The sequence below is a fragment of the Mesoplodon densirostris genome, chromosome 9, assembly GCF_025265405.1.
Source record: "Mesoplodon densirostris isolate mMesDen1 chromosome 9, mMesDen1 primary haplotype, whole genome shotgun sequence".
NCBI lineage: Eukaryota > Metazoa > Chordata > Mammalia > Artiodactyla > Ziphiidae > Mesoplodon > Mesoplodon densirostris.
Window position 1 is genome coordinate 81,756,942 of NC_082669.1, and position 22,400 is coordinate 81,779,341.

General features: G+C 36.8%; 1 protein-coding gene across 1 annotated transcript in view; it reads left to right on the forward strand.

The window, feature by feature from the left end:
• The window catches only part of CFTR (CF transmembrane conductance regulator), a 194,794-nt gene that overhangs the window by 141,036 nt on the left and 31,358 nt on the right, over positions 1-22,400 (forward strand). The window contains exons 21-22 of the mRNA XM_060107728.1: positions 1,807-1,907; positions 14,656-14,907. Coding sequence (XP_059963711.1) covers positions 1,807-1,907; positions 14,656-14,907 — 353 coding nt within the window. The remainder of the gene's footprint in view (positions 1-1,806; positions 1,908-14,655; positions 14,908-22,400) is intronic.

The window sequence follows — 22,400 nt, forward strand, 5'->3', positions numbered from 1 at the left end:
TCCCAAAGCTGTGCTACAGTGACCTTATATGGCCTCTCCATTCAGGCCCTTTGAATGAACAGCTGACTTCCTCTGTCCAGTTACCAAGTATGGGCAAGAACAGAAAACAGGCTCATTTTGGCTGAAGGGTCCACCTGCCATCCACACAGGTGTCGCGAGAGTAGTGGATTTCCTGCCTTCACTGTTCTCTCAGCCTAGGGCAATGGGAAATTACTCTATGAAAGGAATATAAGGGGCAGGCAAATGAACTAAATCCTTAGCAGTACAGTAATTTGGGGCAACTTTAAAACAAAATAAAATTTCTTTTGCGGTTCAGAATTTTAAAAATATTTTGCCTTTAATTAAGTTATTTGAAATGGGATCCAAGAGGGCTGAGTGAACAAGGATTTGTTAACAGTGAATTCAAACCAATATATCATGTGCTATAACATAATGGTTAAGGATCTGACTGAGTCCCGATTTACCAGGCATGATAGTCAAAGCATTTAGCAATCAGTATAGTTCAGGACCTATCCATTAAATCAGATGCCCAGCCAGAGTGAATGTTAGCCACACAGCTAATAACAGCCCTGCCTCTGCTGGTCTTCAGCTGTGGTAACTTGTACACTTTAATTAACTTCTCTAAAGCCCTCATTTTCCTCATGTGTAAATAAACATAATAATAGTATCTATCCCATAAGTTTGTGGTGAGTATTAAATTTGATAATTTGTATAAAACACTTAGTGTAGTGCCTGGTCCATGGTAAGCACCTGAAAATCTTATATTACTTATTATTGTTATTATTTTTAAAATTTTATCTTACTCTCATCTTAATATTCAGAATGAGTAATATATTGGGGCCCTGAATAAATCTTACCTATTTAGAATAAATGATTTAGTATTAAAAGCACATACCTGCTATCTATGGTTTGTCTTCTGTTAGAGGAATTATAGAAACAAAATTTTCAATTCATAATAATGGGATGAATTATTTCTCCCAATTTTAGAACCCTATGACAGTTTTATCATGCATTACAGATGCAGGGACTGACTCTCAATTGAGACTTGATAACCTAAATTTATAATAATTTAAGAACATTCCTATTAGAAAAATTTTAAGGCCATGAATAGAGAGTATTTATGAATTTTAATTAGTGGTCCCCTCTAGCCCTTAAAAACTATTTACTCTAATTAGACATTTAAGTATTGTTCTTCCTGGGTGAACGAGTCAATTTTTTTTTTTAACATAAAGAGCAGTCTTCTCTTTTTCCAAATGACAGACCCATGAGTTCTGACTTCCCCGTGAAACTTGAAGTTCTTTCTTGCCAACAGCATCTGATTGGCAGAGAAAGTCCTCCTCACAAAGGCATGAAGCACATCTAAACATCTTCTGGATGCTGCTCACACATATATCTCTCCTACTTTTGACTTCTTTGTAGAGGAGCTTATTCAGACACAGTACTTTTTTTCCATTATCCATTGTAGTCTTTGAAGGTATTATTATTTACAGAGTAATAGTAGAAGGGATAAAAGTGATATTTACCCAACACCAACATCCCCTTCAATATCTGAAGCATTTAAAAAAGGACAACTCTTTGCTAATAGTCAGTCACTCTTTGATTTAAAATGTTGGTTGAATACTTATTACATACAGGGCATATTATTACTTGGGATACATGCTGTGGGGATCTGAGATGAAAAATGGTTAAAACTGGCACAGAATCAAAATGTAACTTTAATATGTGCCCTCTTCTAGGAATACATAAAGTGGTTCACAGGAGAGAGAAATAGCATAAAGTTTGTTTATATCTTTTTTCCACCTATAGGTGACGGAGAAGGAAGAGCTGGGATTATTCTAACTTTAGCCATGAATATCATGGGTACACTACAGTGGGCTGTAAACTCTAGCATAGATGTGGATAGCTTGGTAAGTATTATTCTTTTTATCTTTTATGAAAAAAAATTCAGATGAACCAAAAAGTATAGGTAATAACATAAGGGATGACTATATACCCCAGACCCAGCTTAAGATATAAAACACTACGGATAAATTGAAGGTCACAGGCTTCCCTGGTGGCGCAGTGGTTGAGAGTCCGCCTGCCGATGCAGGGGACGCGGGTTCGTGCCCCGGTGTGGGAAGGTCCCACATGCAGCGGAGCGGCTGGGCCCGTGAGCCATGGCTGCTGAGCCTGCGCGTCTGGAGCCTGTGCTCCACAACGGGAGAGGCCACAACAGTGAGAGGTCCGCATACCACAAAAAAAAAAAAAAATTGAAGGTCACTATCTATCTCTCATTAAACCCATAACTCTTCTTTCTTCCACATAAATAGCCACAATCAAGATCTGGTGCTACAGTGAACATTCTTGCAGTCTCCTTGCCCGGGATTTTTCTAGGATAGCCATCCAGGAGTGGTATTGCTAGGCCATAGAATTCACCCAAGTTCAACTTTACTAGATGGTGCCAAATTGTTCTAAGATCTGTTGTACCAGTTTAACCTCCCATCAAGAGAGTATAAGAATTCTCAGAGGTCCATAGCTATGACATGCAACACTTGATATTGTCGGACTTTGGTTTAATTGAAGTATAGTTGATTTATAATATTGTGTTAGTTTCAGGTGTACAGCGAAGTGATTCAGTTATATATTTTTCAGATTATTTTCTATTATAGGTTATTACAAGATATTGAATATAGTTCCCTGTAGATACAGTAAATCCTTGTTGCTTATCTATTTTATATATAGTAGTTTGTATCTGCTAATCCTATACTCCTAAGTTATCCCTCCACCCCTCCCTTTCCCCTTTGGTAACCATAAGTTTGTTTTCTATGTCTGTGAGTCTGTTTCTGCTTTGTATATAGATTCATTTGTATTACTTTTTAGATTCCACATATAAGTGATAATATATAGCATCTGTATTTCTCTTTCTGACTTACTCACTTAGTATGATATTCTCTAGGTCCATCCATGTTGCTGCAAATGGCATAATTTCATTCTTTTTTATGGCTGAGTAGTATTCCATTGTATATATGTACCACATCTTCTTTATCCATTCATCTGTTGATGTAACTTAGGTTACTTCCATGTCTTGGCTATTGTAAACAGTGCTGCTGTGAACATTGGGGTACATGTATCTTTTCGAATTAGTTTTTAACTTTTCCAGACATATGCCCAGGAATGGGATTGCTGGATCAAATGGTATCTCTGTTTTTAATTTTTTAAAGGAACCTCCTCATACTGTTTTCCATAGTGGCTGCACAAATTTACATTCCCACCAGTAGTGTAAGAGGGTTCTCTTTTCTCCACAACCTCTCCAGCATTTATTATTTGTAGACTTTCTGATGATAGCCATTCTTGTCAGACTTTTTAATTTTGGAAATCTGATGGGTGTGAAGTGAATGCTAAGGAGATAGGGCAGCTTAATACATACTTATTGGCCATTTGAGATTCCTTGTCTGTTAATTGCTTGTGCATTTCGATTGCTCATTTTTCAAGTAGATTGGTTTTTTCTTAGTTCATTTGTTGGAGTTTATAATTCTGAATCAGTTGTCACTTCTTTACATTTCAAACATGGTCCTTCAGTCAGTGGCTTGGCTTATAGTATCTATTGATAAAAAGAAACTTTTAAGTTTAATGAAGTTAAATTTTTCAATATTTTCCTTTATGTTTTGTGCTTTTGGTATCTTTTTAAGAAATCCTCCCCTATCTTGCGTTTTCAAATTTATCAGCATTACATTTTTCATAATATTTTTTCATATTTTTAAAAATTCCACAGTCTTTTTTTTTTTTTTTTGGTGGTAGCTCCTTTCTCATTCTTAAGTGTTTATCACTGCCTTCTCTTTTTGCTTGGTCAATATTGCCACATATTTATGTAATTTATTAGTGTGTACAAAGACCATATTTTGGTTTTGTGATTTCTCTTGTTTTGGTTCCTTGGAGTGCAGAGTCTGCAGTAATGTATGTGAGGTAACACTGTGTCCAGCGCACAAATCCCATGTCAGCAAGAGTGAGAGATAAATGGAATCAAGGCATATTTCCCCTTTTTATTTAAAAAACAAATGCATATGGGGCTTCCCTGGTGGCGCAGTGGTTGGGAGTCTGCCTGCTGATGCAGGGGACGCGAGTTCGTGCCCCGGTCTGGGAAGATCCCACATGCCGCGGAGCGGCTGGGCCTGTGAGCCATGGCCGCTGAGCCTGCGCGTCCGGAGCCTGTGCTCCGCAACGGGAGAGGCCACAACAGTGAGAGGCCTGCATACTGCAGAAAAAAAAAAATGCATAATTTTCATCAGATGGTATAGTTGGTCTGGATAGCTTCATCATCAACTTCTATTAGTCTAGCTGGAGTACTATATTCAAAATCAGACATCCAATACTTTATTTGTGGATGGTCTAGAAACCCATGTTGGGAATGACTGTATAACACTTGTTATTACCCTTTTGGCTTAGGTTCTTTTTATTATTCTCTGAGAGTTGACATGTTCTCAAAATGCACACATTGGTTCAGCTGTGAAATTTGTATAATCAGTTCCTGTCAGAACAAGTATCATTATAAAAAATACTTCTATAGGGAAAATCCAAACCTTTTCATGCCCTCTTCTTGTCTATGTGACTTAATATTTTATTTAACCAAAGCATTGTAGTAATTCATTGAAACATAATTTAACCTTAACCTGATTTATAGCAGGGTTTTTTCTTTTCCTTTAACATCACATTTTTTTTTTTTTTGAGTTCGACCAGCTCTTTTTAGTGATGCCATTCATCTCCTCACTTAGCTCTTATGCTTTTGGGGTTGAGTCTTGCAAATGTACTTTAAAATGTTTCTGTTGGAAAATAGCAGGAAGATAGTAAGTAAATATTGTGCTAGCATCTATTTAATTCTTTGTTCAAACTTTCTACAACTTTGACTTTATGATTAAAATCCTCATGCACTTCACTTCATTTTCTTTATCTGAAAGCATCTCTTTACCTCGTATATGTACAGTTCCTTTCTGTTTGTCACATTAATTTGCTTGGTTTATGTAACAGCCTCTACAGCCTCTGTTTGGTGTCTGTCTGTTTTGCATGTCTAATCTCCATTAAAATTTCTTTCAGGCATTTTTATTTCTCTAGTTTTTCACATGGTCATCCTGTGACCATGTGCTTTGACATTGTGACATTTGTGACCTGTGCTTTGACATTGTTTCACCTCGGACATTGTTTCACCTCTTGGCATAAAAGGATCTTTGCAAAAAACTATTATGTTCTAATACAATCTATGAAAAGTATCAATATTTGCATTTCATCATATTTTTTAAAGTCGTTTTCTTTTCTTTGAATATCAAAGTGATCATGTTAGTTTTCATTTCCCTGCCAAACAGCACAACTGGTCTTTCCTGGGCCTTTATCTAGTTATTAATTCCCATCTTGCTGCTTCCACCCCTGCAACTGATAAAATTGCCCAGTAATCTGTTGGTTTTCACCTAGCCTATGTTGAAAGTAGAAGGAGAGAGAGGTCTACCCTCAAATTTCATGTTTACATATATGTTAACACTAAAGGTTCTTGTGACCTCTGAAGTAAAAACTCACTTTACTTTATTGAGTTCTGAAATGGATTTAGACCTGAGTTTAAAATGCAGTAAACAGGGTGTTTTGTTTGACACACACTTTTAGTTTTTCAGTACAAAGGTACTCAGAAAAAAATGTCTTTAGACCTGGAAAGAATATTTCATTTATGCATCTGGCTGGGTTTAGGCATGAACAAAGAGTCAACCATCGACAGAAATACGAAGTTATAAAAATGGCAATATGACTTTTCTTCTGCTCATCCATTGCTTAACCCAGGTGCCTAGCTTTCATTCGCTTTCAAACAGTAGAGGTAATATTTGGAGGATAACACTTCCTCATCACAACCTCAGGTATCTTTGCATTTATGACTGATTGCACATCTCAGATGTTGGCACTCAGAACTGGTCAACAACCCTTTTATTACATTTTCCTAATAAATTCTCTATTTTATTCCCTAAGATGGTTCTTTCCCACCTTCTTGTCTCTTCTCAGATGCTCCAATAATTCCACCCCCTGCATTCTCAGCCAATGACCTTGCTACATACTATATAGAAAAAAACATGCAACCAGAAAGAATTCCCTCCTTTCTCTCCACCACCCTTCTGCACCACTACTCATATGCTCCAGTGCCCTCTGTGTCTTCGCTCCTGTATAAAGGCCAGTGATATGCGATCAACCCCTCTTTGTGGGACCTTTCTCCCTAGCATAAAACTACCATCCTGGGAAGCTGCTGCATAGCACAGGGAGATCAGCTTGATGCTTTGTGATGATCTAGAGGGGTGGGATAAGGAGGGTGGGAGGGAGGCTCAAGAGGGAGGGGATATGGGGATATAGGTGTACATATAGCTGATTCAGTTTGTTGTACAGCAGAAACTAACACAACACTGTAAAGCAATTATACTCCAATAAAGATATATATATATATATTTTTTATTAGTTTCTGCTTTATAACAAAGTGAATCAGTCATACATATACATTTGTTCCCATATCCCTTCCCTCTTGCATCTCCCTCCCTCCCACCTTCCCTATCCCACCCCTCCAGGCGGTCACAAAGCACCGAAAAAAAAACAAACTGCCATCCCTTGATCTCCAGCTAGCACTCCATTTCTTTGACAAATTTTAAGCAAAAATTCTTAAAAGAGTGCCTGACTCCATTTCCTACCCCCCCCCATTCTTTACATAACCTGCTTCATTTCATTTCCATCATCCCCAGCACTCATGACCAACATCTTTCCAGAGCCAGCATCTTTGTTTCTCTCAACCTCTCAGCAGTTACTTATGCCATGGACACATCCTTCTTGTGATCCTTTCTTCTCTCGATAGGGTAATGCTACTCCCACCTCGTTTTCCTGCTACCTGTCTGGTTCCTCTATAGTTCTCTGTGCTGGCCTCTCATCTTCTTGCAGAGCTCTAAACATCAGCTGTATTCCAGCCCTCCTCTATCTACACTTTCTCTAGCTGTTATCTAACTCCATGCTTCAGAAATCATCTCTCAATGCATTGCACATTCATATCTCTAATTTAGACCACTCCCCTGTCCTCTAAATATATATCCAACTACTAACTTGACACCTCCCGGTGTTTATAAAACACAGTGATAGAATGTCTTCCAGTAGACTTGACATTTTAGGGCATAAGCTCTTGTTTGGAATCTCCTCAAAATATGCTTGCAGTATCAAGAGACCATTAAAAGTGAACGAAACTTCTACCTACTTGTTTGCCTAGTTTTATATAGCAGTTTGGAAAAAAAGTCATGTGAACATTGTCACCTTATGAACAGCATAGTGTAATAGGTTGTGAATAACCCCAGAAAATTTTAAAATAGTAAAATTATCAGAGTCCAACTTAATAATTCCCACTAGAAACCCCCATGTTAGGGGATTTCCAATTATTTCAACTGCTATCACAGTGTTTTAAAAACTATTATTTCTAATTCACTCTTCATTTTAACATGAATACCACGTATGTCTCTCTATTCATTTCAATTGTGTATCTCACACTATTCTGTAGATAGGATGAAAAGAGAAGTGTTAATTATTTTTAGCTTCATTCCTCACATACTATATTTAAGCTATTATCTTAAAATTTTTGTGTTCTTAATTAACAAAGCTGTGTACTTATTTATTTTATTTGGATTCACAAGATGCCTGCCATTTTTAGTACCATAAAGCTTCTCTGTCTCCTATTGTTAGCTACTTAAACATTATATATCTTAAATAGGCTGTGCATACCTAGATTTTTGCCTCTGTGAATGAGTGAAAATTAAATAAATAAGAGGTAGAAAGGATGAAAGGTGATGAGGTGATGTTCCAGGCTTAGTGGTTATCAAGCCGTCTGGTGACTACTGAATTGTCCACACTCATAGTCTCAATGTTTGAATGAGGCAGTTGACAATTCATCTGTTTTCAGGACTGTCTACATCCTAGTGAGCACAGCTAAAAGATCTGAGCATATGAATAGTATCCACTGCCTTAATTCAACAGTTGCACCAGCAGATAAGCCATCCCTGTTATAGAGTGTATTCCTAATAACACAGGAGTGTGGAAGCCGCCGGGATGAGCAGGGAAGACTGTGCCTCTGTACGGTTCACAGTTAGATTCCAGTTAATGAGTTTCCAGAAAGTTCTTGCAAGATTGATGTAATCTGAGAAGAGTTTTCTGTCAATAGAAACTCCCTCTGTTTCTCCTTTGTCCTTTTATTGACTGTGTTTATTTTGGGTTCCAGTAAAGATCAAGTGACTGATTGTACAATGACCAACAAGAAACCTGATGGGAGGAGAAGTGGGGAGCCTGCCTTTTCTTCAATGCTCCTGATACCTAATTCTATTGCATTGACAGTAGTTTCTGCCATGAGAATCTGAGGGGAGGATTCACTCCTCCTATTTTTTTTTAACCTCCTTTTAATGTCCTCTTGATAACACCTTTCTTTGTTTTTCTGTTCTCATGAGTCTTTGTGGTGTAGTTTCCACTTATGACCTCTGTCCCAAGACTTCTTTCCACCCAGCCTTTCTATTTCTATCCTGCAAAGTGACTTTCTATTCTGTGTTCCACTCTGGCCTTACGACCAAGAAGTTGTGTGGCCTTAGGCAAGTCATAACCCACTTGAGGGCTTCACTTTTCTCTTTTGTAAATGAAACAGTTTGGTTAGAAAAATTTTAAGCTTCTGTTAGCTCTGACATTCTCTTCTGAACCTATGAAAGATTTCAAGTCTTGATTGGCATGTATGCAGGCACTATTCCAGGTGCTCTCAGGAATCACACGTATCTACCACTGTCCCTGAATGCTCATGTCCAATGATTAGGTCATTCACCACTGCAGTTGTCAGAGCTGATAAAGAACTCTGAACCAGTGTGTTACCAGAACCAACAAAGACAAAGAAAGCACCATTAAGATGTTCTTGGGTCTTGAATTAGTAGGAGAGGCTTATGAGAACCTGAAGGGATTGCGAGAGAGTGGAAAAGTTTGGAAAATTTGTTGAGCTTTGTGCCTGTCACTTTAACTTCCTGGGTTTAGAATTTTTCATTTGTACCAAGAAGGAATGGATTAGAACAGAGGTTCTCAACCTGACAGCACATGTGGAAACTTTATAAAGATAGAGATTACTTAGGATCCTCTTAGATTAGTTAGAGCAGTTCTCTTCATTGGGGGCAAGGTGACCAGGCATGATGTCTATCTTTTAAAAAGTGTTCCAGGTGATTCTTGTATATCTAGACTTGTGAATCACTGGATTAGATGGTCTCTAAGATTCATTTTCACTCCAGTTTTCTGTGAGTCATGGCACGGAGTCAGCAAACTTTGTCTATAAAGGGTTAGATAGTACTTTTTTCAGCCTTGTGAGCTATGTGGTCTCTACAGCAATTATTCAACTCAGCCTTTGTAGGGCAAAGCTAATGTAAACAAATGGATGTGGCTGGATCTGGCCATTGGGCCATAGTTTTGCTGACCTCTGGTCTATGGGATAGAATTTACTTTGGAACTGACAGACCATCAGCAAATTATTTTTGCCCTGTATATTAACCAATGACACATATAAATCTGTAAAAGACATATAAAGGATGGTGCTTAATGATAGAGAACTTGGGGAAGTTGCACTATCTCAAAATTAAGATGCTTAGAGAAAATCAAAACCTTGGGAAAATATTTTGATTTGTTCTTCTGGATTTTGTTTTTTAGTAAATCTTCTCTTCTTGAGATTTCCTTTGAAATATGTTTAATGGATACCACATAGACCCAATTGCATTCACCAAGCACTTGCTGATGGCCTATCATGTGCTTTTAAAAAACAGTAACACCAGAAAGAGTTCAAGTTTGAGTAGTAGATTCAATAAGTGATATCAGACCTTATCAGATAGGTAAATTTGAGAGTCTTCCTTTGCCTATTGGCACTTAGTACCTTGATTATTGAAGCTCTTAATTATTGAAATAGGCACAACATATTTGATACCTCTACGGTTATTTAGGATATGTCTTTTGTCATTAGTTGTAATGTGTTTTCTTTTTCACTTCTTGCAGTCAGAAAAAGTGACATTGACTTGCCATGTGATTTGCCACAAGTTAAATAGCAAGCTATAATAACTTCCAAAGGGTTAGAATTTATAGTATACTATAAGTAACTCACTTATGCTGTTAATAATTTATAACAATACAGTTTTGATTGACTTTTTAAGTGCTCTAGGAGCATAAGTAATAGGCGCATAAAGATAGACAAGAATTTCAAGAATATGTTTTGGGCAGAGTCTGTTTCCATGATAACCATTATCCCTTAAGTCTATATGCATGGCTTAAAGATTATGCCAATGACTCTAACGTGGTGTTGGGTCTCAGGTCTCTAGTTAGTTGATTCTGAAAAGCATTTAGTTTGGGCCTACCAGGAAGAATCTATGATTTAAAACACTTTAATCCTCCCTTTCATGTACTTCACATTTTGAAAATTTCTCTTGCAAAATGTGTGGTTTTTCACATGTCACTCTTCTAGATGATTCTCTTCACATTTATTTCTTATAATCTTCCTATAACAACCAGTTATGAAAACTCTTTACAGTGTTGTCAGCCAGATCTCAGGCTTATGAAACATATTTTCTATCATCATGGCTTTTGGGGTATTACAGCACGTAGTTTAGGTGTTCATGCACAATTTTGATGTACTGGTTTCCAAATAACCAAAAGGATGAAAGGAAAATGAGCAATATTTTGTGAGGGAGAGGAGTCTGGCTTCCTGACTTGCCCTAGAATAGATCTTTAAGCCTTTTCTTCCCTCTTTGTTAACAAAAGGTGGAAAGGAAAATCAGGAATCATTTTCTTTTTCACTAAATATATCTGTTATAAAGTTGAGATGAGGCTGTGGAGCTGTCTTTTCCCAAAAGACTCTGTTCTCCTGATGCTTAGATTAGTAATTTAGACCAGTGGTCCCCAAGCTCTTTGGCACCAGGGACCGGTTTCATGGAAGACAATTTTTCCATGGACGAGGGGTTGGGGGGTTGGTTCAGGAGGTAACGCGAGCGATGGGGAGTGGCAGATGGAGCTTTGCTCGCTGGCCCACCACTCACCTGCCGTTGTGCGGCCCTGTTCCTAACGGGCCGCGGACCTGTAGAGGTCCGCAGACTGGAGGTTGGGGACCCCTGATACAGATGCTATCATAAAGATAATGAGATTCAGTTTTAAAGATTGACTCAGGAGAATTTTTTGAGCACAAAAAATTTAAATAATCAAGCCAAAAATTTAAAGCAGATGCTACTCAAGCAAACATCCCACTTCATTTTAGTTAAACTCCAAATTTATAGAAGTCTGTGCAAATTATATCAAGTTTTCCCCTTCATGTGAGGAAAGGTTTGATGTTTCAGTGCCTGAGTCTCATTTTGGCTTCATCATTTACTTCTTAAAATCTAAGACACATTCTCCCACCTAAGCTGGTAACGGCTACGTTGAGACTTTGCTGTCAGTGGGCTAGACAGAGCCTCCCCCTCATTCCTCTTCGGGAAACGCTTTTCTATGCACAGAAGCAGCAGCTTAAGGTTAAGGAGTTTGCCCGACTCCGTCTACAGAACTCTGAAAATTGCCAAATCTGAATTTCCATCCAGCTCCATCTACATAGCTGGACAATGGCATAGCAGTTTTTACCTATCACCTGAAAATGTTTAGACATTCCAAATTAGAGACAGGAATAAGTTAGTTCAAAAAGCTCAATGAAGACAAATATATGAGACTAAAAATAGTTTGGTATGTTACAACTTCCTTCTAATCCAAATAGCAATGTATATTTTCAGGCTGAGAGGCCGAGGCTACAACTGCAGCCTGGATTTCCTGCTAAGGTCCTCACAGCACTGTCATTCTCCCTGCTCAGAAACTGCTTTCTGCATATGAGGTAGAACAATGCATTAATTCATTATGAACAAAGATTTATTAAGGGACTGCATGATAGTAAACACTAGATGGGGAAGATACAACAAACAATGCTTGAATAAGTTTACTGTAATAGCCACAGTGGATTTAACTGAAGCCCATGAGATGTAAGCTTCACGTTCTCTCACTTGCATGGAACCCTTTGAAGACCCTATACTTAATTTTCTATGCAGAATTTTAATTATTTTTCTTTCTTCTCTCTTTTTGAATATTGTTCCCTGTAAATCCTTGTTGCTTATCTATTTTATTTATAGTAGTGTGCATCTGTTAATCCCATACTACTAATTTATTCCCCCTTAGTAACCATAAGTTTGTTTTCTGTATCTGTGAGTCTGCTTCTGTTTTGTAGATATTCATTAGTATTATTTTTTAGATTTCACATATAAGTGATATCATATAATATTTATCTTTCTCTGTCTGACTTGCTTCACTAGTATGATATTCTCTAGATCCATCAATGTTGCTGCAAATGGCAGTATTTCATCCTTTTTATGGCTAAGATTTCATTGTATATATATTCTTTTTCTTAAGAAGAGTCCCCTAAATTACTTAAGTTTCAGGTTCCACCAAACCTGGATCCATCCCTGATTGCAGGTATGAATCTTTGGCTGTGAAATCACATGTACGAGAAATATGACTACTTGTGCTATAGTCAAATTTATTTTCTATTTGAACATTCCTTCTGCCGAGTGGAAGAAACAACCTCAGCAAATACAGAGATCTTCCTAGAAGTGAATCTATAATAAATTGTGAGTGGAGTTTACAGGATACCAAGACACTGAAGGAGGGGACGTCTGGCCCTAGGTTGTCCCTTGTTGTGCTTACTGTCTCCGAGACTATCTCTGACCTAGAGGTGTACAGTCCAGGTATATTGGGTCTTTGTCCTTCTGGTCCTGATTATGAGCTCTCCCTAGGTGAGCTCTCTCTCTCTCAGCTGCTTCCATGTCTCTGAGGAATGGAAGACCCTAAGGGATCAAAGCATTGGGATTCTTTGGCTTCCCTTCAGCACCATTCTGGAAATACAAGAAAATCTGAAGCTATGTCAAGTTACCTATGTCTAGACATGCCAAGCCTCTGTGTCCACTCTGTTGCTCCTGTGCCATGCTGGGTACTGGAAGCTTCTCTAAGGCCCTCCTCATTCCTGGCTCCACCTTAGAAATGAGGCATAGGCTTCCTATGTTCTAAAATCCCTCAAATCTACTTGAGGAGAGAACCAGAGTTCAGTTGCAAGGCAGTGCTTCTTTTAAGAGGAACTGGTATCTCAGCCCCCCAAAAAATTTTTTTTCAAATATTTATTGGATGCTTATTATATGCCAGGCTATTTTAAAAATCACATTCCAAATTCCAATAAATTATAATTGTTCAGAGAAATATGTTCTTGTTAAAGAATTTAAGCACCTTTGAAAAATAGTTGAATTTCATAATGCCATTTGCAGCAACATGGATGCAACTAGAGATTATCATACTAAGTGAAGTAAGTCAGAAGGAGAAAGACAAATACTATATGATATCACTTATATGTAGAATCTAAAATATGACACAAATGAACTTATTTACAAAACAGAAACAGACTCACAGATATAGAGAATGGACTTGTGGTTGCCAAGGCAGTTGGGGGGAGTGGGATGGATTGGGAGTTTGAGGTTAGCAGATACAAACCATTATATATAGGATGGATAAACAACAAGGTCCTACTTTTGCAAGGGAACTATATTCAATATCCTGTGATAAGCCATAAGGGAAAAGAACATGAAAAAGAATTTATATACATATGCATAACTGAATCACTTTGCTGTACACCAGAAAGTAACACATTGTAAATCAACTATACTTCACTAAAACAAATTTTAAAATATAAATTAATTTTAAAAATAGTTGAATTTTAAATACAGCCCTTATACACAGTCACATTTTGCTCAGCAATGGAAATTGATCTTTAAGTAATTCAGATTAAAAATGTAATATTTAACTACAGATATATGCCAGTGACTTAAGTTTGAAGATTATTGTGAAGTTTTTCAAAATTTACTAAGCCTTGGGGCTTCCCTGGTGGTGCAGTGGTTGGGAGTCCGCCTGCCGATGCAGGGGACACGGGTTCGTGCCCCGGTCCGGGAGGATCCCACATGCCACGGAGCGGCTGGGCCCGTGAGCCATGGCCGCTGAGCCTGTGCGTCCGGAGCCTGTGCTCCGCAACGGGAGAGGCCACACAGTGAGAGGCCCGTGTACTGCAAAAAAAAAAAAAAAAAAAAAATTAGCCTCAAGAGTCCACTTACCACCCAGCTGACATAGAATTGTTGATAGTTATTAACGTACTGTGAGAGTAAGGCAAGACTCTTATGTAGTGGTTTAGAGGTGTAAAACATTTTATTATAATATAACAGTTGTAAAACATTGTGTAGTACTACTCATGGTAGAAAAAAGTTTTCCCCTTGACATCATCTATTCCCTTGAGTAGAGTTTGGCTATTTATGTGTGGCTTGCATAACTGAGAATTAACTGATCACAAAAATAAGCAGTTTTATACAGAGCGCATTTATAGAAATCCTAGTTAATTCTCTTGGTTAAGCTTTTAATTACATCCAATTATTTCCTGTTACTTCATTGAAAAACCTAACAAATAACCAAGTGACGACTAGCTAGCATCACATCTTCCAAGTTATTTTTTAGGAAACACCAAACTAATTATGACATTGTCTGCAGCTCTTAAACAAAAATTAAAAATTATTTTTATTTCAGATGCGATCTGTCAGCCGAGTCTTTAAGTTTATTGATATGCCAGCAGAAGACGGTAAACCTAACAAGTCATTGAAACCATCCAAGTATGGCCAGCTCTCGAAAGTTATGATTATCGAGAATCAACATGTGAAGAAAGATGACATCTGGCCCTCAGGGGGCCGAATGACTGTGAAAGACCTCACAGCGAAGTATACAGATGGTGGGAATGCCATATTAGAGAACATTTCCTTCTCAATAAGTCCTGGCCAGAGGGTGAGATTTAAACATTGCTTGCTTTGTTAAACCTGTGTTCAGTAAGTGAATCTCAGTAGCCTAAAGCAATGTGTTAGTAGAATCCATTTGTAACACTGTTATTGTAGACTAGGACCAATACTGAACACAAATATTTTCAAGTTATTATATGAAGTCATTGTTTCATGTGAAATATACTTTGCAAAGTCCTGAATCTATATAATGGAACCATTTTATTCCATTTTATTTTATTTTTGTATTAATTTTTATTGGAGTATAGTTACTTTACAATGTTATGTTAGTTTCTGCTGTACATCAAAGTGAATCAGTTATATATATACATATATGCACTCTTTTTTAGATTCCATTCCTATTTAGGTCACCACAGAGCACTGAGTAGCGCTCCCTGTGCTATACAGTAGGTGCTCATTAGTTATCTGTTTTATACGTAGTAGTGTATATATGTCAGTCCTAATCCCCCAATTCATCCCACCCACCTCTTTCCCCCTTGGTAAACATGAGTTTGTTTTCTACATCTGTGATTCTATTTCTGCTTTGCAAGTAAGTTCATCTGTAACATTTTTCTAGGTTCCACATATAAGCAATATTATATGATATTTGTCTTTCTCTTTCTGACTTACTTCACTCTGTATGACAATCTCTGGGTCCATCCATGTTGCTGGAAATGACATTATTTCGTTCCTTTTTATGGCTGAGTAATATTCCATTTTATTTATATATATATATATATATATATATATATATATATATATATATATGCATGCCACATCTTCTTTATCCATTCCTCTGTTGATGGACATTTAGGTTGCTTATACAAACAGCTCATGCAGCTCAATATTGAAAAACAAACAACCCAATCAAAAAATGGGTAGAAGATCTAAATAGACACTTCTCCAAAGAAGACATACACATGGCCAAAAAACACATGAAAAGATGATCAACATCACTAATTATCAGAGAAATGCAAATCAGAACTACAGTGAGATATCACCTCACACTGGTCAGAATGACCATCATCAAAAAGTCTACAAATAATAAATGCTGGAGAGGGTGTGGAGGAAAAGAAACCCTCCTACACTGTTGGTGGGAATGTATATTGGTGCAGCCACTATAGAGAACAGTATGGAGGTCCCTTAAAAAACTAAAAATAGAGCTACCATATGATCCAGCAATCCCACTCCTGGGCATATAATGGGATCTTTTTTTTTAAATTAATTTATTTTATTTATTTATTTTTGGCTGAGTTGGGTCTTTGTTGCTGTGCACATGCTTTCTCTAGTTGCGGTGAGCAGGGGCTACTCTTCGTTGCAGTGCGCAGTCTTCTCATTGCGGTGGCTTCTCATTGTGGAGCATGGGCTCTAGGTGCGTGGGCTTCAGTGGTTGCGGCATGCAGGCTCAATAGTTGTGGCTCACGGGCTCTAGAGCACAGGTTCTGTAGTTGTGGTGCACAGGCTTAGTTGCTCTGTGGCATGTGGGATCTTCCTGGACCAGGCATCAAACTGCATTGGCAGGCAGATTCTCAACCACTGTGCCACCAGGGAAACCCTGGGACCATTTTAAATGTGATTCTACTTGCAGAATATCTAATTGATTGCTACCTTACCAACTAAAGAAGCCGTTAAATAAACCAAAATTATAACATGTTTTAGATTTTGCAACTTGAAACTATCTTCCATTTCAGGTGAGGGAAATATTTTGTTGCTGACTCCATCTAAAGTTTTCTTAAATTTTACGTAATTGACACTCTTCCAAACAAGTGGTGCTTTTTTTCTTAGCTTTATTCAATTTTCTTGTTTAGTTGGAGTTTTCATCAAGGTATGGATTGTTAAATTTTTTCCCAATAATGTACTAAATTATAATTATTTATGAAGCAATAATTTTTTATTATTTAATAAACAAAAATAACCTTGTACTATTTTGAAGTGTTTTTTATGGATCCCAGCGCTGGGCGGAATTCACAGAAGTTACTCAAATATACGGATTCTGGAGTTGATTCTTAGAGAAGGGTATGATCATTCTCCCTACATTTTATGCTCTGTAAATGTGATTTTATATTCTCTCCAGATTCCTTATTCTGGGCCACTCTATAAATCTAGCAGGAGTATTATATTGTTTTGATTGCTTTCTTTTCCATTTAAATTGAGATAGAATACAATAGGGCCACTTCTTATGAAAACTGAATTTTATTTTATTTTATTTATTTTTTAAAATATTTATTGGGTTGCACCAGTCTTAGTTGCAGCTCACCAGCTCCTTAGTTGTGGCATGCATTTGGGATCTAGTTCCCTGACCAGGGATCGAACCCCGGGCCCTCTGCATTGGGAGCGCAAAGTCTTAACCACTGCGCCACCAACGAATTCCCTGAAAACTGAATTGTAAAACTTCATCTCTCTGTGGTTTAATTTCAAACAGAGATTTTTTTTTTTAACTAGGGAGATAATGGTCAGTAAGGTTTGTTAGGCCACCATCACTGTCATCAACACAGAAACAGACTGTTTTCACTTGCTTTTGCCATGGGTTTAGGAATGTTTGATAATTGGATGTATTAGGCAAAGTTCTGATAAGAAAAATGTATAGAGTGAGCAAAAATTTTCTACATCTTATGCTAAGTGGCTTGAAATTGCACACTGGAAATTTTGACTTACCTTTTAGTCTAGTTAGGAAAAATATATTCACATACTACTAAAATTAGCTCTCTATTATATTTATGCTCATCAAGAATGAGATTTTTTTTTCTGAGAGTAAAGTATAAATGGGCATAAATGGAAAGACTAGGTTTTAGACTGAATTTTCCCCTAATATTAGAATGAGTTTGTCTAAAGTTATGCTTTGAAACTAAGTAAAATTAATGGTTTGCCTTCATTCTTCCCTTCCATTGAGAAAAGCATAATTAATCACTCTTTTTTGCTTTATACATCAATGAATGCCATAGGCAGCTAAGGGTCACCAGGATGGATGCCAAAAGTGCTGTGAAGTTATAACAACAGCAACAGATAGGTTGATCCACAGGAGGAATAGATTTGGCAAATTATTTGCTTTCCCTCCTCCTGACATTCTCCCATCCATTTGCTTTTCCAATGCTCACTTGCCCACTAAATTAAATACAAACAAGTCCTAGTAGAGTGACAGAGTTTCAGAGTCCTCGTTTTTGTAGGTAGTTTCCTTGATGCGAGAGTAGTAATCAGATGCTGTAAAATGAGGAAAAAGCAATATGCTCAGGCATTGCATCTTCTCTGAACCTTTATACAGGAAGCAGGCGATGTGTCTTTGCAAGACACTCCCTAGGTGCTTTGGGGGAATTGAAAATCACTCAAATAAGGCTATAGATGTTTATAGAGTGCTCATCATGTCCTAAGCACTGTTTAAAGACCTTTATTTGCTATCACATTTGATCTTATTTTAACTCTAAAGGTAGATGTTATTACCCTTTTTGCGCATAGTGGAAGAAAATAACAATCAGTTAAGTGAGTGAAGTAGCAGGGATCTCAAACTCAGATCTGTCTGACCTCAAAGTCCTATTTTACCTGCTTCTCTTAAAAGAAGAAAAAGAAGGAGCAGAAGAAAGAAGACAGAAAGAGAGAGAGATCTGTCACAGAAGATGTCAATCTAAAAGGGGAAATGTGAAATCCAGTAACAGCTAAAGCAGAATCACTCTGAAGCTAACAAGGCTGAGGTTGCAAAGAACTTCACTTGCCTGAGCCCCTTTCAAGGCCCTGTACATAATTTTGTGTTTATAATTTTGAAATCTTTATTCTTGAAAAGAGCTCCTCTCCCTCCCCCCAAAAATTATACCCTTGAATAAGAGATATATAGATAAAATGCTAAGGTAATTCAGAAGAGGAAGCAGTTATTAGCATTTGGCTGGGAGTTGGGCTATTCAGGGAAGGTTTTCCACAGGAAGTGGCATTTAGAATGAGGATTCAAGACTTAAACTGTGATTTGAATAATTAAGGTGGGTGAAGAAGGGTGCTGTAGGCAGAGGGAAAAACATGAGGCATGGAGCATATGTGGAAAACAATGACTGGTTCAGTCATTCGATGACTGGATGATGCATAAAGGATGTAATTGGATCCAAGATTGGTGCAAGTTGCTGCAGATTATGGATCTTGAGAGCCAAAGCAATAAAGGGAGGTGATAACTCAGAAAATCCTAATTGATTTTGCTACCACATGGTCTTTGAGAGCAGTGGTTCTCAAAGTGTGGTTCCTGCACCAGCATCATCTGCGTCACTTGAAAATTTGCAAGAAATGCATATTTTTGAGCCTCACTGAGCCCTACTGCCCAAGGGGTGGGGACAGTGGTCTGTGTTTTATCACACCTTCCATGTGGTGCTGATACATGCCCATCTACTTGTGAGAACCCATATTTAAGAGAGTCGTTAGGTGTAGAGTGATGTAGAAGAGCAAGGGTAGAATTCCAACTGTAAAGGCTTAGGGAATGGGTGATTCCTAAATTGAGGGGTTATATAGAACACCAATGTTGGTGGTGGGAGAGAGAAAGCAAGAACATCTGTCTAGGAGGATGGGTATATAGAGGGATTTGCCTTTGTTCTGTAGGAGTAGTTGGGGGTTTTTTTGTTTGTTTTGTTTTGTTTCTTGACACAGGAGGAAAGGAGATAAGTGGAGTTAAAGAGAAGTGGAGTTAAAGAGAATCATTGAGCAAAAAGCTGGAAAACTGAAGGTGTTCTTATTAGGCTGCCTTAATATTTTAAGTCAACTTCCAAAATCATTGAAGTTGAGTAGTGTCAGTCCTCTGATTTTGTTCTTCTCCTTCAGTAATGTGCTGACTGTTCTTTTGCATCTCCATGTAAACTTTAGAATCAGTTTGCCATATACACAAAATAACTTGCTGGCATTTTGACTGGGATTGCACTGAATCTATAGATCAAGTTGAGAAGAACCAACATCTTGACAATATTGAGTCTTCCTATCCATGAACATGGAATATCTCTCCACTTGTTTAATTTTTCTTTGATTTAATTCATCACTTTTGTAGTTTTTCTCATCCTGATCTTGTGTATATTTTCTTAGATTTATACCTAAGTATTTCATTTTGGGGAGTGCTAATGTAAATTGTATTTTGTTTTTAATTTAAAATTCCACTTGTTCATTGCTGGTATGTAGGAAAGCAGTTGACTTCTGTATATTAACCTTGTATCCTGCAATCTTCCTATAGTCACTTATTAGTTCCAGGAGTTTTAGTATTAATTCTTTTGTACTCTCTACATAGATGATAACATCATCTGTGAACAAAAACAGTTTTATTTTGTTCTTCTCAATCTGTATGCCTTTTATTTCCTTTTCTTGTCTTGTTGCATTAGCTAAGATTAGGATGCTGAAAGCAGTTGTAAGAGGGGGCATTCTTGCCTTGATGTTGATCTTAGTGGGAAAGCTTCATGTTTTTCATCATTCAGTAATAATAGCTGTAGGGTTTTTGCAGAGGTTCTTTATCAATTTGATGACCTTCCCCTCTATTCCTACTTTGCTAAGAGTTTTTATCAGGCATTGGTGGTGGATTTTGTCAAAGGCTTTTTCTGCATCTGTTGATATGGCCGTATTATTTTTCTTGCCCATTGATATGATGGATTGTATTAATTGATTTTCAAATGTTGAACCAACCCTGCATATCTGGGATATATCCCACTTGATCATGGTGTATAATTCTCTTTATACATTGTTGGATTTCATTTGTTAATTTTTTAAAGCATTTTGCATCTATCTTCATGAGAAATGTTGATCTGTAATGTCTTTAGTTTTGGTATTATGGCAATGCTGGTCTCATAGAATGATTTAGGATGTATCCCTTTTGCTTCTATCTTCTGAATGAGATTGTAGAAAATTGGTAGAATTTCTACTTTAGGTGATTTGTAGAATTCACCAGTGAATCTATCTGGGATTGGTGCTTTCTGATTTAGAAGGTTATTAATTATCAATTCAATTTCTTTAAAAAGTATATGCCTATTCAGATTGTCTATTTCTTCTTATGAGTTTGGCAGATTGTATCTTTTAAGGAATTTGTTCATTTCATCTAAGTTATCAAACTAGTGGGCATAGAGTTGTTCATAGTATTTCTTTACTATTAATAATATGTATTAAGAGATGTAGTGACTTTCCCTCTTTCATTTCTTTAAAAAAAAATTTTAATTGAAATATAGTTGATATACAATATTATGTAAGGTTCAGGTGTACTACGTAGTGATTTGACATCTGCATACATTATGAAATGGTCACCACAATAAGTCTAGTAACCATTCATCCCCATACAAAGTTATTACAACATTAACCACATTCCTTATGCTAAATAAGGTAAATATTCTTTCATTTTTGATGTTAGTAATTTGCGTCATCGCTCTTATTTTCTTAGTTAGCCTGGCTAGAAACTTATAAAATTTAATGATCTTTTCAGAGAACCAGTTTTTAGTTTCATTGATTTTCCCTACCAATTTCCTGTTTTCAATTGGTTGATTCTACTGTAATTGTTATTTATTTATTTTTCTTCTGCCTAATTTGGATTTAATTTACTCTTCTTTTTCTGGTTTCCTAAGATGGAAGCTTAGATTATTGATTTTAGATATTTCTTCTTTTTTGTATTACATATTCTTTTCTATACAAGATATTTATATTATACTACAAATATATATTTATTTTGTATGAGATATGTTAGATATTTCTATATTAGATATTTCTTCTTTTCTATAGCATTTAATATTATAAATTTCCCTCTGTACTGCTTTTGCTGCATACCACAAAATCTTATAAATTTCTTTTTTATTTTCATTTATTCAAAATCTTTTTTTCCCTTGAGATTTCTTTTTTAACCTATGTGTTGTTTAATGTCCAAGTATTTGGGGATTTTCCAGCTGTCTTTCTGTTATTGATTTCTGGTTTAATTCCATCATGGTCTGAGAGCATACATTGTATGAGTTGCATTCTCTTGAATTCGTTAAATTGTGTTTTATGACCCATAATGTGATTTATCTTGGTGAATGTTCCCTGTGAGCTTGAGAAGAATGTTATTTTGCTGTTGTTGGATGAAGTAGTCTATAGGTGTTAATTATAGCCAATTGACTGATGATTGTGTAGAGTTCAACTATATCCTTACTGATTTTCTAACTTCTGTGTCTGTCCATTTTTGATAGAGGAATATTGAAGTCTCAAACTTAATAGTGGATTCATCTATTTCTCTTTGCAATTCTGTCAGTTTTTGCCTCATGTTATTTTGACACACTGTTGTTAGTCATATACACGTTAAAAATTATTATGTCTTCCTGGAGTATTGGCCCCTTTATCATTATATGGTACCCCTTATCTCATAATTTCTCTTGCTCTGATATCTACTCTGTGTAAAATTAGTTACTACAACTTTCTTTAATTAGTATTAACATGGTATATCTTTTTCTGTACTTTTAATCTATTTATATATGCCTTTACATTTAAAGTGGGTTTATTTCTTTAAAGTGAAATTAGGGAAAGACAAATTCCATCAGGCTTCAC